This window comes from Varanus komodoensis, unplaced genomic scaffold, assembly GCF_004798865.1.
Source record: "Varanus komodoensis strain SLA01 unplaced genomic scaffold, ASM479886v1 scaffold23, whole genome shotgun sequence".
In the NCBI taxonomy this organism is placed as follows: Eukaryota; Metazoa; Chordata; class Lepidosauria; order Squamata; family Varanidae; genus Varanus; species Varanus komodoensis.
In genome coordinates, this window is record NW_025335627.1 from 10,428,291 (window position 1) to 10,442,696 (window position 14,406).

General features: G+C 44.6%; 1 protein-coding gene across 1 annotated transcript; it reads left to right on the forward strand.

Annotated features, from left to right (window-relative positions):
- Positions 1-655: 655 nt before the first annotated feature.
- On the forward strand, positions 656-14,147 carry LOC123024330 (T-cell-specific surface glycoprotein CD28 homolog). Its single transcript, XM_044431921.1, has 5 exons — positions 656-782; positions 8,472-8,516; positions 9,470-9,805; positions 12,164-12,291; positions 13,943-14,147. The coding sequence occupies exons 1-5, from the start codon at positions 725-727 to the stop codon at positions 14,015-14,017; spliced, it is 642 nt and encodes a 213-aa protein (XP_044287856.1). The 5' UTR covers positions 656-724; the 3' UTR covers positions 14,018-14,147.
- Positions 14,148-14,406: the final 259 nt, after the last annotated feature.

A 14,406-nucleotide genomic window follows, 5' to 3' on the forward strand; every position in this document is an offset into this window, starting at 1 on the left:
AATGGAGAAACAGATCAGGGCAGAACTCAACAGAAGGACATTGAGGAGAGGAGCAAGATGAGCAGAACGGAGGAGATCATGATAGTCGAGAGCTGAATAATTTCGAAAAGCGAATTAAGGATAGTGGGTTGAATCCTGTGGCAGGAGTCCAAATCTTTACTTGCCAATGGCTTCTATCAGGATTTTAGAACTGTGCTAGAAAGTCACGCTCATTCCTCCCACTTTTCTTCCCAGCCACGTTGGACGTCTGGGTTGCGTGATGCCCCTCGCTAAGGAGCCCTCCTGCCCGTAAGACTTTCTCAGCCTCTGTTTGCTATCAACGGTGCAGAGTCACGGTAACTGCAGAGTTATGGAAAGCATGAATAAAGATTTGCATAATAGATGCTATCATCATCACAATTTATATCTATCTTCAGATCGTGCTTGGTTTGAGATTTTCCAATGCAGGTTTGAAGACAAGGTTTCTGTCTTCTTGGTGTTCTTATCAAGAAATGAGCTGGTAAAAAACCACACATCTCTCTTGGATGCCGCCTTTCATGCTGACGTACCTATATTTCTGCATGTGCTATCTGAAAAAAGAAGAGTTACCCTGAACACCAACACAATGACTTCTCAGCAGCAAAATGACTTCACTTGCTATGGAAATTGAGAACAGAGAGCAGCCGTAGTGTCACCCTGCCCCTCATTGAACAAAAGATTAGGTTTAGTCCGTCATTCGAGAAGTATGAATTTAGACATTGTGACCTTCTGCTTTCTGTTCTTCCACTTTGAACCCCAATATGGTAAGTGATATTCCCAACTTCTGGCAGGAATTTGTTTTCACTTATTGTTTTATGCGTTCCAAGGATGTGTGACAAAGAACAATGGCTGTACAGGATTGATACAGAAAGGGCATCTACCCTTCCAGTGGGAGATCTATGGGAGAATAATTTGTTTTAAGCTGATCTTGTGTGTGGAACAACATAATTAGATTTGATCTTTGGTATGGTACAAATCTGATTTTTTGTGAACATCTGCTGTGTTTCCTGCTCTTTAGAAAGCAAACGCTGCATGCATTGCTTCCTGTTAACACAGAAAAACATGATGTGTGCCAGGGTATAGTATCAGTAACTTAAACTCTGATAATGCTATAAAAACATTATTTTAATACTATTTAAAAACCAGCCCATCATAGCTCAAGCTTTTATTGCAAACCTAGAGATTCTAGAAATTGACTCTAGATGGGTTTAAAAAACAACAACAACCTGACTGACTGATTTTACTAAAGTGTTAGTGCTATTTGCTGTCAAGTTGTCTCTGACTTATGGTGTGTCTATGAATGAGTCCCCTCCAAAATGTCCTGTCCTTGACAGTCTTTCTCAACTCTTGTAAACTCAAGGCTGTGGCTTCCCTTATGGAGTCCATTCATCTCATGGCTGGTCTTCCTCTTCTTCTTTGCCTTTGACTTTCCCCAGCATTATGGTCTCTTCCAGTGAGACTTGCCTTCCCATGATGTGCCCAAAGTACCACAGCCTCAGTTTCTTCATTTTTGCTTCCAGGGCAAATTCTGGCTTGATTTGACCTAGGAACCACTTGTTAATCTTTCAGTCTATCTGGGGTGTTTGCAACGCTCTCCTCCAGGACCATGTTTCAAACATATCCATTTTCGTCCTGTCAGCTTTCTTGACGTCCAACTATCACATCCATACATTACTGTTGTTGAAAATAGAACAGCAAAACTGTCAGTCAAATGCAATTTTGGGGGTTGCTTACCTGTGGTGTAGTTCCCCAGTCCTGCCCTTATGGCCCTTTCAATCATTCTTTTGTTCAGCAAGTGAAATGATTTTGATCATAATTTGTCCTTTGCAATGTTGTTTTCCAGTAGGTATTCTTGCATATCTGATATGTGTATGTGTGTGCACACTTAAAATAAATATTAAGACATAGTGACACCTTCACACTTGAGGAGTTTTAACTGAACAACATAGCCATGCAGGTGGAGGTGGCACCTAATTCTCGGCTACGGATGGAACCTAGGCAGAACAACATGAAATTTCAATTACTTGGATTGCCTTCTCCTTAAAAGGATCTGGCCCACTCTCTTAGGGTGCTCTGGGGCTGGCACGTGGGCACTCAGTGCCTTCCACTGGATAAGGCTGGCGCATGACCTCATACTGAGGAATAGAATTTGACCACAGTCATCCATGCCTTTGTAACATCCAGATTAGATTATTGTAATGGTTTGTGTTTGGAACTGCTTTTGATTACTTTTTGGAAACTTCAGTTAATTCATACACTCTTCTTGCAGGTTAACTAACTTGTTACATACCATCAAGTCATCTCTGACTTATGGCAACCTTAAGATTGAAAGCCCACCAAAATGCCCTCTCCATGACATCCCTGCTTAGTTGTTCTAGATTGCTTTATGGAGTCCATCCATTTCTTATTTGGTCTTCCTTTTCTTTTGCATTTGACTTTCCCTAATATGATTGACTTCTCCAGTGAGTCTTGCCTTCTTATAAGGTAATAAAAGTACGACAGTCTTAGTTTTGTCATTTTTGCTTCCAGGGAAAGTTCTGGTATGATTTAATCTAAAACCCACTTCCTTGTCTTTCTGGGTCCAGGGTATTTGCAAAGCTCTTCTCCAGCAAGGTTACCACTGAGACTGGCAAAATGGAACATCTCCTGCCATTTCTTACAATGGGCCATGACTCCTGATCCCTTTGGGGCTACAGGTCAAAGCACTGTACTTACCTTTAAAGCTCTTACCTTTAGTTTGAGGCATGAGAGCATCTGAAGAACCTCCTTCTATTGCTTGCACCTGTCTGAACCTAAAGGGTCTCTTTGAATTTCACTTTCTTCTGAGGTAGGCTAGCTAGTTTTGCATTGTCAGAAAAACAGACACAAAGGGGTACAGGGTTGCACAATTGTATATACTACTTTATATGTACAGTGGTACCTTGGCTCACAAACTTAATTCGTTCCACGATTCTGGTCACAACCCAAATTGGTCATGAGCCAAGTCAAATTTTCCCATAAGGTTCAATGTAAATAAGGTTAATCCGTTTTGTAACTATTTTTTTAATCACAAAAATTTGAAGCAAAGTGACAGCAACAAAGATAGCAGCCATCTCCCATCCCACCAACACAACTGTGATCACGCCATGTTCCCTGCACGAGTGCGACCGCAATCATGGCCATGGACAGGCACAATCGTGGCCGCGCTCAGGCAGGGAGGACAGGCACGGTCACAGCCATCTCCCCCTACAGCACGATCTCAGCCATCGACCTCCCCCAAGCATAATCACAACCATCCCCCCCCCCCCAAGCACAACATAACCGTGATCGCATCTGTGCAGGGAAGACGGGTGCGATCGGGATCGGCACCTGATGTGGAGTTCACGACCTGAGGCAAACTTTTTCCAAAATTTCTGTTCGCAACCCGAGGCGTTCGTGAGCTGAGGTACCACTGCATAAAGACACATGTAGAATAATTGCTATAATTTAAATAGAATACTTCTAACCAAAGTGGGCAAGACTGTGGGCTTACTGGATGCTCACCACTGATGGACAACTTCTTTCCTGATGTTTTCTTGTCATTCTTCATTTTTAAACTTGACGTGGGTCTGGACAGTCCTTCAAATGGAGAACACCTTCCAATGCAAACCGCCCTCCATGAAATAGGAAACCTGGCTACTCTAAAACTAAGCAGCTTGGTGTTGACCAGAGAGACATTCTTCTCCATCAAGGAAACTGTGTATGAAATGCCCTTATGGTAGCAATTTGGTATCCTTTCAGGCCAGGGGTTCCAGCATATTCTTTGGGCTATTTGTTTTTAAAATCTGCTTTATTGCTTACTGTATTGTGCCCTTCTGCCTCTGTTTTATTTTTCTTGTGATTGAATTTTAAATATTTTTATTACTACCAGGAGCTGTGCTGGGAGTTGACTTAAGTTGTTGAGTGCAATATACATTTATTAACCAAATAAATAAATAAATATCAAATTACCCACCTAATACAGCAACTTTGCTGATTGCATTAAGTTTCAAGGAAGACATTTTATTAATCTTTAAAAACACTGTGAGATGATGAGAAGCAAACAAAAAGAAGTAGATTGTTTACATTCACATACAGTGCAACCCTTTGTATGTTTACTCAGAAGTAAGTCCCCCAGACTGCAATAAGATTTACCCCTAGATATATGTGTATCAGATTGCTGCCTTACTGGTATTAAAACAAACTATAGCCCTCTTTCTGTTTGCTTATAGATCTTTGGATTCAGAAGTGTTTTCACCTTTCATCTGAAGGTACTTGGAGATGTCAAACCCATCAGTGCAAATGCAGTGGTGGACAATGTGCTTTAAGTTGTGGTCTGCATGGAGCAGACCTGAAGTTCTGTTCCACCCTAAGCTGCAGAGTAGCTGAGCGGGAAAGAATGGGGTGCTGCCAGGCCAGGCTTTTCTTGTGCCACTGCCCTGCCTCATTCATAGAATGTTACAGGAAGTCTAGGCACCATCTCCCACTCAAAACCCTCCTGTGTTTTCCCACTACTTCTTCCATCTCCTTCCTTAACATAGAAAATCCCTTAGGGAGGGAAAGATGGAATCGCTGCACAACATCTTCACAGTGGCAGTGCTCAGAAAGCATTCCAGACTGCAAGCAGCCTGGGAGAGGAAGTTCTCGCTTGCTGTCATTTTGCCCTGTGGGCCCAACATTTTGCACTGCATAGGACTGCATGGAATGTGACTGCAAACAATTTCTTTCTTTCTTTTTTCTTCTTGCCTTACAATGTTTTTAAAGACTGATATGCAAAGGTATTTGTTTTTTTTTTTTAAATCTATAATACTTAATGCAATCAACAAAACTGCTGACTTGAAATACCTACAAAGGGGGTTAGTTTGCCCTGCCATTACTCAAAGTGAGGTGGTGGCCTCAGATGGCAAATCCTACAAGGTTGCAGGAAAGTTGGGAGAAAGCAGCCAGTGCCACATGCCCCTAGATGCCTCCTGTTTCTCTGCTGCCCTGAGATGGTGGCCAATGCATTGTGCTAGAAGAAGACATTCAGCCATGAAGAAAGGCTTTTCTACATGGAGCGGCAGGAGGCACCATCTTGTGCTTCACCCCAGGCAATAAAATGGCTTGGGCTGGACCTGGGCCAGGTCCTGGGTGCCTCTTGGTAAGAGAGCTGAAGAAGGAGCCCAGAGCAAGAAATCTGGCTCCTTGCCAGTCATGTGTTCCCGTGTGCTCCCATGCACTGAAAGGTTGGATGGATTTCGGATTGTTCTTGTTTTGGGACTTGGTTTGTTGAAAAGCTTTGCTTCTTTTCTCTGTGACTGTATAATTGAGTAACCTGAAGCAAAGCATTGAGGCATTATGTTATTTGTACATTCATATGTGAGCTTTCTAATTTTGTAATTACGTTGTCATAGAAGTGGGAGGAACTTTGGAGATGATCTCATCCAGGAATTTCCAAACTTTTCGAACCTGTGGGCACATCTGAGAATTTGAGAAACTGCTGTGAGCACTGACACAAAATGCCTAATTGGTGGATTGACACTGTTGTGCCTACCTGTCTCATCTGAACATCTTAGGCTGCATCTTAAACAGGAGAAATATTTGCTTGCAGTCTATTGGACACCGCAATATGTTATTCATAAGCGCTTGTCTAATTCAGCTACTTGCTGACAGTGCAATGCAGCTAATGCTTTTTGAAAATATATGCATTAGCAATGTCCAATAGTTGCTTCTTTTTGGGAGGAGGTTATTACAATAGATACATTTTGGGCTGGAACAGTCTTTCATATTCACTGATGTAAACATTAGACAATCTTTAATATTCACTGTTTCCATGCCATGCAGATTTATGCCCAAACTTAACCAGGCATGACCACATGGTTACCTAGACAGCACAGTTTCTGCGCTCCCTTCTCCATCCTCCCCTCCTCACCATGGCATCCTGACAGTCCCATCCCTTTTCTCTTCTTGCCTATGGACTGCAGACTGGTCTGTTGCAGTCCTCAGGCGTGTTCCCCCCTTCCCCCACAAAGTGGACCTCCAGCCCACACAGAGCTTTTTATTACAGGAAATCAACAGTTTTTCCTGTGATTCTCCCCATCTCAATCCATGTGTTTTCATGCTGTTTACCTGTTTTGAAATGTAAACAGGGAGCTGGACACATTGCTTGGCCAATGCGAATAAAGAGAACAATGTTGTGTCTGTTGCTAGGGAGCAGCAGACTGTAGAGAGTGAAAGCTAGAAACACCAGCCACTAGTCTTGCCAAGGGTCGCTAGTGTTTCCATAACAACACTGGTAAAAAGGGAATCCCAGGTCTGGATTAGTGTAGACCATTGATTCTCTCTCTGGTTTCAGAAAACTAACCCTATCATGCAGGAACTCCAGGACTGGGTCTGGATGACACAACACACCCACAATTGTAAGATTTCACTATTGCTTCCCATGTTATGCAAATTCGCTCTTGTTTAGTATTCACATCCATGAATATAGAAAGAGTGTTCTTTTAAGTTATTAACCTGCTTCATGGAAACCAGCAAATGGAAAGAGAAATGGATTCTGTCCACTCTTTTGACAGCTAACAGGTGAATATTACAAAATTGGAAGGGAAAACGCTAACCTCCTGTAGTGCAACTAAGGCTTTTACAACACTTTTGATACACAGATAAGTGGCACATGTAGGGATATTTGGTTTGCTTTGGTAGAAGCCCATGTGAAATTCTTAGAAAGTTGCATGCATTTCATATGCATCTATATAGATTTTTTTAAAATCATAAAAAACCCCTGAAGAATGGGTGTCCATGTGGAGGACCTCTGATCCAGTCAATCCAGGGTGCAGCGACAGCAAGGGACATGTAAGGAATCCATCTGGGGTGGGAATCCATCAGATTCCCTGTGCTGGGCTCCTTGGATTCCAGTCTGCTTTGCAGGAGTCCCGAATCCAAGTTTCTTGTGAGTATGCCCCCCTTCCACACCACAGAAGGCTGGTTGGGAGAGGCTCGCCAGGAAAGGAGCCCCTGCCTCCCATGAACACAGTGCAAGCAGCACCCCTCTTCCTCGCCAGCTGCAGCTGCCAGTTGTCGGTTGCACAACTGGGGCTCTGTGTGCCTCCACAGGCTTCCTCTTGGCTCTGCTCACTTTGGAAGGCCTGGCCAAGCACAAGAGGAGGGTGATGAATGTTTGGAGGGACAGATTCCAACAGGGTTTGTCCCATCCCAAGCCATGGCATCCCTGACTGATGGCCATCCAGCTTCTGCCTGAATCCCTTGAGCGAAAGAGAACCCACCACTTCCCAAGGCAGTATTATGACAAGGCACCCCACCATGGCCAGCCAGCCTTGGTGGTTTGTTGCATCATCTAGAGTCACTGCAGTCTCTGCAAGATGCCTCATTTTTCACATACAAGCCAGCCTGGGAACCCATGGCTTGTTTTCAGTTGCTCTTGCCAATTGTGGATTGCCATGTCATCCAAATCCAGCATGGCAACTTTCTTATGGTTTTTCAGGGAACAGCCCCAGAGCCACTATGGCAAAAGTGGAAAAAAATCCCTGTCACTTTTGCCAAGCTTTCATGGGCCACCCACTTGGTGAGAGCTGCTCACCAAGTGCCTACGTGGGGACTTTGGAATGACTGCCACAGGCTCACTTAGCCCTGTTGTTATTGCAGGCCCTTTTTGTTCACCAATGTCATGGGCAGGTCACCTCCCTTTTTCTTTCTTCTGATCAGGCTCAAAATGAAACCTTGGATGTATAATTCTTTATTGAAAATTGTCTGGTTATGGAACAGTATAAATCAAAGAAGCCTTCTACTAGAGTTTCAGGAGAAGCATCTGTCCATGTAAAGAGTTGACTCCAAAGTGAAACTTCCCCTCTGCCCCTTCCTTTCAGTAAAGCTTCTGGGTGGCTCTTGCTGCTTGAGGGCTAGATGATGGGAACACCGGAGATTTCATCCTCGGGCTGCTAACTTTGCCTGCTGTTGTCCAACCAAGACAAGGAGTTCTTCTTGCATCTGTCCCCACTCCCACCCTGAAAAACCTTCCATGCTTTCCAAGGCAGGCAGATTCTTAGTCTCTGTCTGAGAAACATCACTGGGTAACTGTCAAGGAGTGAACTACAGACAGCCCTTCCAATGTGCTGCTTAGGTACTTTGGAGTGAATGTCAGTGAAAATTCAATTTGGAGATCATAAAAAGCCATCTCCTGGAGGAAAACAGGGGGAAAGTGGGGCGGGGGGTTGCAGTGGGTGTACTAGGGACAAAACTTGCAGCAAGGGGAGTAAACAAGATGGCTTCAGTCACCAAGTCCCTTGGGATGCCTCCTGGAGGACTGGTGGACAACCCACCTGGTGGGTGACCATACTGGACTACACTAACTTGTTTTGTTATAATTACACACCACTTATTAACACACAATGCAACTGCTTACAAAATTAGGCTCACCCATATATGACAAAATGCCAATTTTATTTATAATTTTATTTTAGGTGCTGCTGACTGTTCACCAAAACCCTCCGTAGGACCCTGTAAAGGTAAAGGTACTCTTGTTTTGTGTGGTTTGATGGTGTGACCTGAGGATGCCAGTGCATTTTTTTGGTACTGCACATTTAGAGAAATGATGCAACCACTAATAATGTCTGCATTTCTACAGAACATTTGGCTGCATGGAATCCAGTGCAGTTTAAGTAGTGTGTGTGCGGCAGTGGGGGGGAGGGGTTGCAGGTAATGACTATACCCTAGTGCAAGCAGAGCCCCACAGAAATCACTGGAGCTTAAGCATGGCTGCCTCCGTGCGGGGGTTCTCACCTTCTCAAGGCTGGATTCCATGCCATGAAGATTTTAGGACATTATAAATGTCTCACCCCAGAGAATACTAAAATGTTAGTCATTATGCTTAGAGTTCACTTATTTCAGATTCTTGGGGACAATCTCTTCAAAACACATTATTTTGTTTGGAATTCTGCCACATTGATGCTTGGCCAGGTGGTTCATAGTCTTGAGACCTTGACCTGCTGCAACCAATGGTTGAATTGCTTCAGTGGGATACAGGACCCTTCCCCAACATGCTGCCTTGGCCAAGCGTTGGCATCAGCACCCTGATGTCCTTGAGGACAAGGCAGCCTTGGCAGTTGAAGGCTAATGAGGACTTGGGATGTCTGAAACCCAGAATTCTTAGGAAAATTAACTGCTTTCATTAAAACTAAATTGTGTTGGTGCTGCTCATGGGCAATGGGTATTGAAACAACATTGTTCCGCCGTGTAAATCAGCTGAATCTTTTTGGAAGATTTCATTGCTGGCCACAGAAGGTACAGATGTCCCTTACCACTTGTGGCACACCATTATGTACTTTATGAGACTACCATGATTAGGTGCCTGGAAAGAACAGTCTTCCCCTGTTTCTCTTTGTTGTCACTCTCCTGTTTTCTACTTGTTTTTCCAGTAACAGTTTTCTTTCTTGTGCGTGTTGCCCATTTCTTTCTCCAGAAAACCTTTCCATCTCCACTTTTCAGCCCACTGATGAATTTCCAAGAGAAAACTTCACTTTTAATTGTTCCTTGCCTAGCATAGTGCAAGGTTTCTATATGAGACTGTTCAAGGGAAGAGACAAAGAAGCCATCTGTACTTTGTACAGGGACAATGGGCAAAACGGGACTGAGAACAAGAGTGAGTTTTGTGAACCAATCTATTTGGGTGATAAAGTGTCATTCAGACTCTGGAATTTGAAGAGCCATCACAGTGATACATACACCTGCTGCCTAGAAAGCCTTTCCCCAGTCTTCAATTGCTGCAAAGCAGGTGAAAAGCATCTATATATTCAAGGTAAGTTGAAATGCTTGCTTGCTTGCTTGCTTGCTTGGTTTTCCTAACTGACACATAAGCAAAGGAATTTATGATTTAAAGTACCAGTGAAAAAATCCCTTAAAATTGTTAAGACTTGTACCTGAGAAGCAAATCCCGGGGGTAAGAGGTGCTTCGGGACAGTCCTCGCACCTTGAAGCCTCCCTTCCACAATAAGGGGACTTGAGGAAGTGGGCACTGGGGAGTGTTTGGAGCATCAAAGGATGGGCTGCTTCTACCCGGAGGTCACTGAGGGCCAGGTGAGGTGGTCTGTCCAGCGGCATTGACCAGAGGGCTGAAGGCTCTCCATCCTTGTTGCGTGACACAGTGAAGAAGGAATACCTTCTGCAAAATAAAGCACGCAGGTTCTGGTCCTGATGGGTGTACAGTGACATGACGAGCAAGTGACAGTTGCACGACTATGGCAGGCACCACTTTTACTGGTGTGTGGCTTGTGCCAGGTGGAAGAAGAGCCATGTTTCCCCAGCAACCAGTCTGAACCCTGGGAAAATGCCATTTCTTCATGACAGAGCTCAAGCACCAGCTTTGCATGCGGAAGGTCCCAACTTCAGTGCCGGCCTCTCTGACAGAGCTGAAAATATCCCTGCCTGACAAGCAGTGCCAGTGCTGCGAAGCCAGTGCCAGCAGTCCACCTCAGCAGGGCTGGGCTAGATGGACTGAGGACCTGGCTCAGTGCCAGGCAGCCTCCCATAGCGCTCTGATTAGGAAGTCTGCATTCTCCAAGATGGACGGCTGACTAGCCTCTGCTTCTGTGTCTGGAGAGCCCCGGGGTGGCACTTCCCCACGGCTTCGTTTGCCCATCACTAAGGTGAGGAGTGATGCGGGCTCCCAGAGAGCTGCTTCCTCCAGGTGCTGGGAGCCCAGGAAAGGTGATGCCAGCTCACCGGGGAACTGTCACTGCTAGACTGTGGCCTCCATGGGAGCCAACCAGGCCCAAAGCCAAAGGCGTCTCTCCACCCTTCCACAGAAGTGGTTGTATTACCCTTTCAAAACATTAACGCCTCCAGTTCCTTCTCTCCTGACCTGTCTTTAGTCTTCCATCACCATGTGAGGTTGACAGAGGAAGGAGGCAAAAGGTGCAGCTGGGAAGGGGATGGGAGAACGCAATAGACTTCTTCCTGTACTAATCTCAGGGGCTGATTCCTAAAGGAATGTTGATCATGCATGTGTGAGCCACCATGGAGAGAGCACCATGGATTGCCCCTGCTCAAATGCAGTGCGGCACGCTGAAGTCCGTTCACCAGTTCAAGTCTGCCAATCAAGTACAGAGGAAGAAAATAGTGTATATTCATCTGGGTCCAAGTGTACAGTCTCTGCTACAACCAGCTGAATGCCTGGTTAGATCTTCTTTTCTGTTGATGGCCCATGCTAGTATGTGTTCATAAACCTATTGCTGAGGGCCATTTGAAATGTTCTAAATTGGCTTTTGTGGAGAAATCAAACATACTTTGTGGAACTCAGCTGCTTTGGACTTTTTGAATGAGACACTTTCCTACCCTAAAAACAACTTCTTATCCATTAAATGGAAGTTGTCAAGTGACAAATTTTTAAAAACTTAGATGAGAAGAATTCTATCCTGGCTATGGGCTTTGGTGTCCACTTTCATTTCCACTGCCTTATAATCACTTCCAGGTGGGAAATAAAGTAAATAGGAAAAGTTCATCTGCTGGCTTTGTTTGCGCCTGGCACTCTGGAAGTCAAGACTGGAGTATACCTAATCCCATCAATGACAGAAGAAGCTGTCTTGGAAAGAACACCCCTTCCCCATCCCAAAAGTCTCTTAAATGAACCAGACCTTTCAGCCCTGGGTGCTCACCAGCCTGCCCCCTGCCCCTTCAACCGCACTTCTCTGGCTTCCGCCCTTACCTGTAAGACTCCTTCCATACACACTTGCTCAAAGGAGGGAGCTGTGTTACTGATGCTGAGGAAAACCAGCAAAGAGAAGAGAATACCTCTGGCCAGGCCTCCCTGAACATGCCTGACCTTGGAAGCTAAGCAGAGTTGGGCCTGGTTAGTACCTGGATGAAGAATACTGGGCACTTTCTCTTACCTGCCTGTGCATCAAGGCAACATGTGGAGTGCCCTTTGCTGAGCTGGAAAGGCACAGGCTTGCAGCTGGATGGGTGACCACATGTGGAATCGGAGCAGGGGGATGGATTCGATGGCTTTATAGACCTCTTCCTATTCTACTCTGTTGTATTCTATTCTAAACCCTAGCCAGTTGTTGGACTGCCCCACACAGATATGTCACAATGGAGATCTGAGGATCAGGGCAGTAATTCTAAATCCTGTTTCTTTTGTTTTCTTCATGATTTAAAGAATCCGCTGCTGCAGCAGAGGAACCATGCTTCTTCTCAGCACTTACATCATGGATACTCATTGGGTTCACTGCTTTTTCCACTGGTGCTTGCATCTTCTGGCTAACTCTTTTTTGCTTCAGAAATGAGGTATGTGATTTCCACAGCTACTTTCAAAAGCATCTTTCCTGCTTGCATGAGATAGAATGGCGTCCAGGTCTTCATTTTAGTGAGAGCCAGAAAGTGGCACAGAGACATACTGAGTCAGCATGTGGAATGGAAACTGCTTTGATGAACAAATTTGAGCTGTTTATTCATACTGGAATTCAGTGACAGCAGTTTACTTTTAATTTTTATAGGATGGAGTTGTTTATTGATTTAAAGACCTGGCGCTTTAGGGGGGAGAGAAAGAACTTTGTGTGTATCAGCAAAAATATCTGAGGAAGCAAATTCCCCTGATCACCACTTCCACAGCCGTAGCAAATAACTGGTGGGCCCAAGCCAGCTCTGGAGTAGTATTCAGCAGGCCCAGCAAGATGGTGAGGGTTGCATACATTTTGTTCTGGATTTGTCAAAGTGCCTCAAATCATTTTGGATTGTTCCTGCTTGAAAGCAGGTGATGGGGATCATTCTCCCATTATGTTCTTCTAAGATGGAAATGTGTAATGTTAGCACAGATGTCTTTTGGCAATGCAGTTGGTACACATACTCAGCCAGTTCACACTACACTTTCAGCCCCAGAGGCCTATAAACTATCCCAGGCTTAAAGTCAGCCTTGGAGCCATGCTATTCCCAACAAACAAACAGGAGTCTTGAGGCATTTCCTTCATTTTTCCCTCCCTCAGTCTTCTCAGTGGTGTTCCAGGAACACTGTGTGATGCTGAGTGGAGTGGAGCAGAGGTGACAGCTGCCCAAGCACCCAAATGGCACTTGGGGGCAGCTGTCAGAGAGTCCCTACTACTGATTTCAGTGGCTTTCTATGTTGTATGAACCCAGTCACTAGGATGCTTCTGGTGACATCAACTTCCTGATTTGTGCATGTGAGGCAAAAATGAAAAAGAAGAAAAGAAATATATATGTGTGTGTGCATTGCCATTCTCACGTTACAAAGCTCTTGCTTTCCCCCACGCCAGTTTGAAAGTATATGTTAGAAAGTTAACATGTGATGTGACCCTTGGAAATCAACCACAATTTTAAGAAATTGTGGAAGATCTGAAAGCTGGGTTGCATGTAACATGAAGCCATTGTGGGTGAATGTTATTTTTGTTGCAGCACTGGCCTCCATTTTGAAAATCCAAGCTATAGTCAGGGGTGCATCATGGCCTCTTCTTACGTGTAAGCCCAGTGAGGGTAGGGTGTTAAGGAGGCTACCAAGCTGTCCCTCAAATCTAAAACAGGGCATGTATTCTGGGTGGCCTGTTAGCCACCCCAGCAACCTTCCCTTCTTGGGTCCCAACAAGTCACAGCATGCTCCCCCTGGGACTTGTACTTTCCAAATGCAAAATAACAAGCCCTGCAAGGAAATTGACCTACCGTGGCTTTGGTTCATGCAAACCAGCTATAACTGTGCTCTGAACAAAGTTAGGTTGTTGTGATTTTTAATGTTGCTTTAAAGATTTTACTAAGTTTTTATTTCATGATAGATTTCACATGTGGAATTCTTTGTAAACTGCCTCAGTTGATCCCAGAAAGTCAGCAAGCCAGCACTGAAATATAATAAATGAATGTAAATAAAAGCTAAAAATGTGCATGTGTAAAAATTACTAGACTTCATATCCACGGCATTTTTTTTAATTCTTAGGTTTGCCGGCGAGTCTCCAGCTCTCATGACTACAATAATGAATATATGTCCATGGCAGCAGTGAAATCCACCTAAATGCCCAGCACTCTGCAGTAATACACAGTTCTGTTTAATCAAACTGATATGTGAAATGAGCTTTCTTTGAATAATTTGCCTCAAAAGCTCTGGCTTGTGTAAAATACTAAAAAAGACAGAAAAAAGAAAAAATGCTCCCAGATGTCCCCCTCCCCATCCTGCCTCCTCTGCAGCCAGGAAAAGGATTCCCGCTGAGCTGCATTTCCCTTTCCGTGAAAGGCAGTTTGTTGTTCCATTCAGACCAGAGATGGTGCCTTGGAACACATTCAAGTTAGTTCAAACCAGCAAGACAATTCCGGGGCTGAACCTGAGCCACAGCCTTTCCTTCAGATGCCAGGACCTTTGCATGAGTCCCCACCGCCCCAGCGGCACAGGAGAAGCAGGCAGGT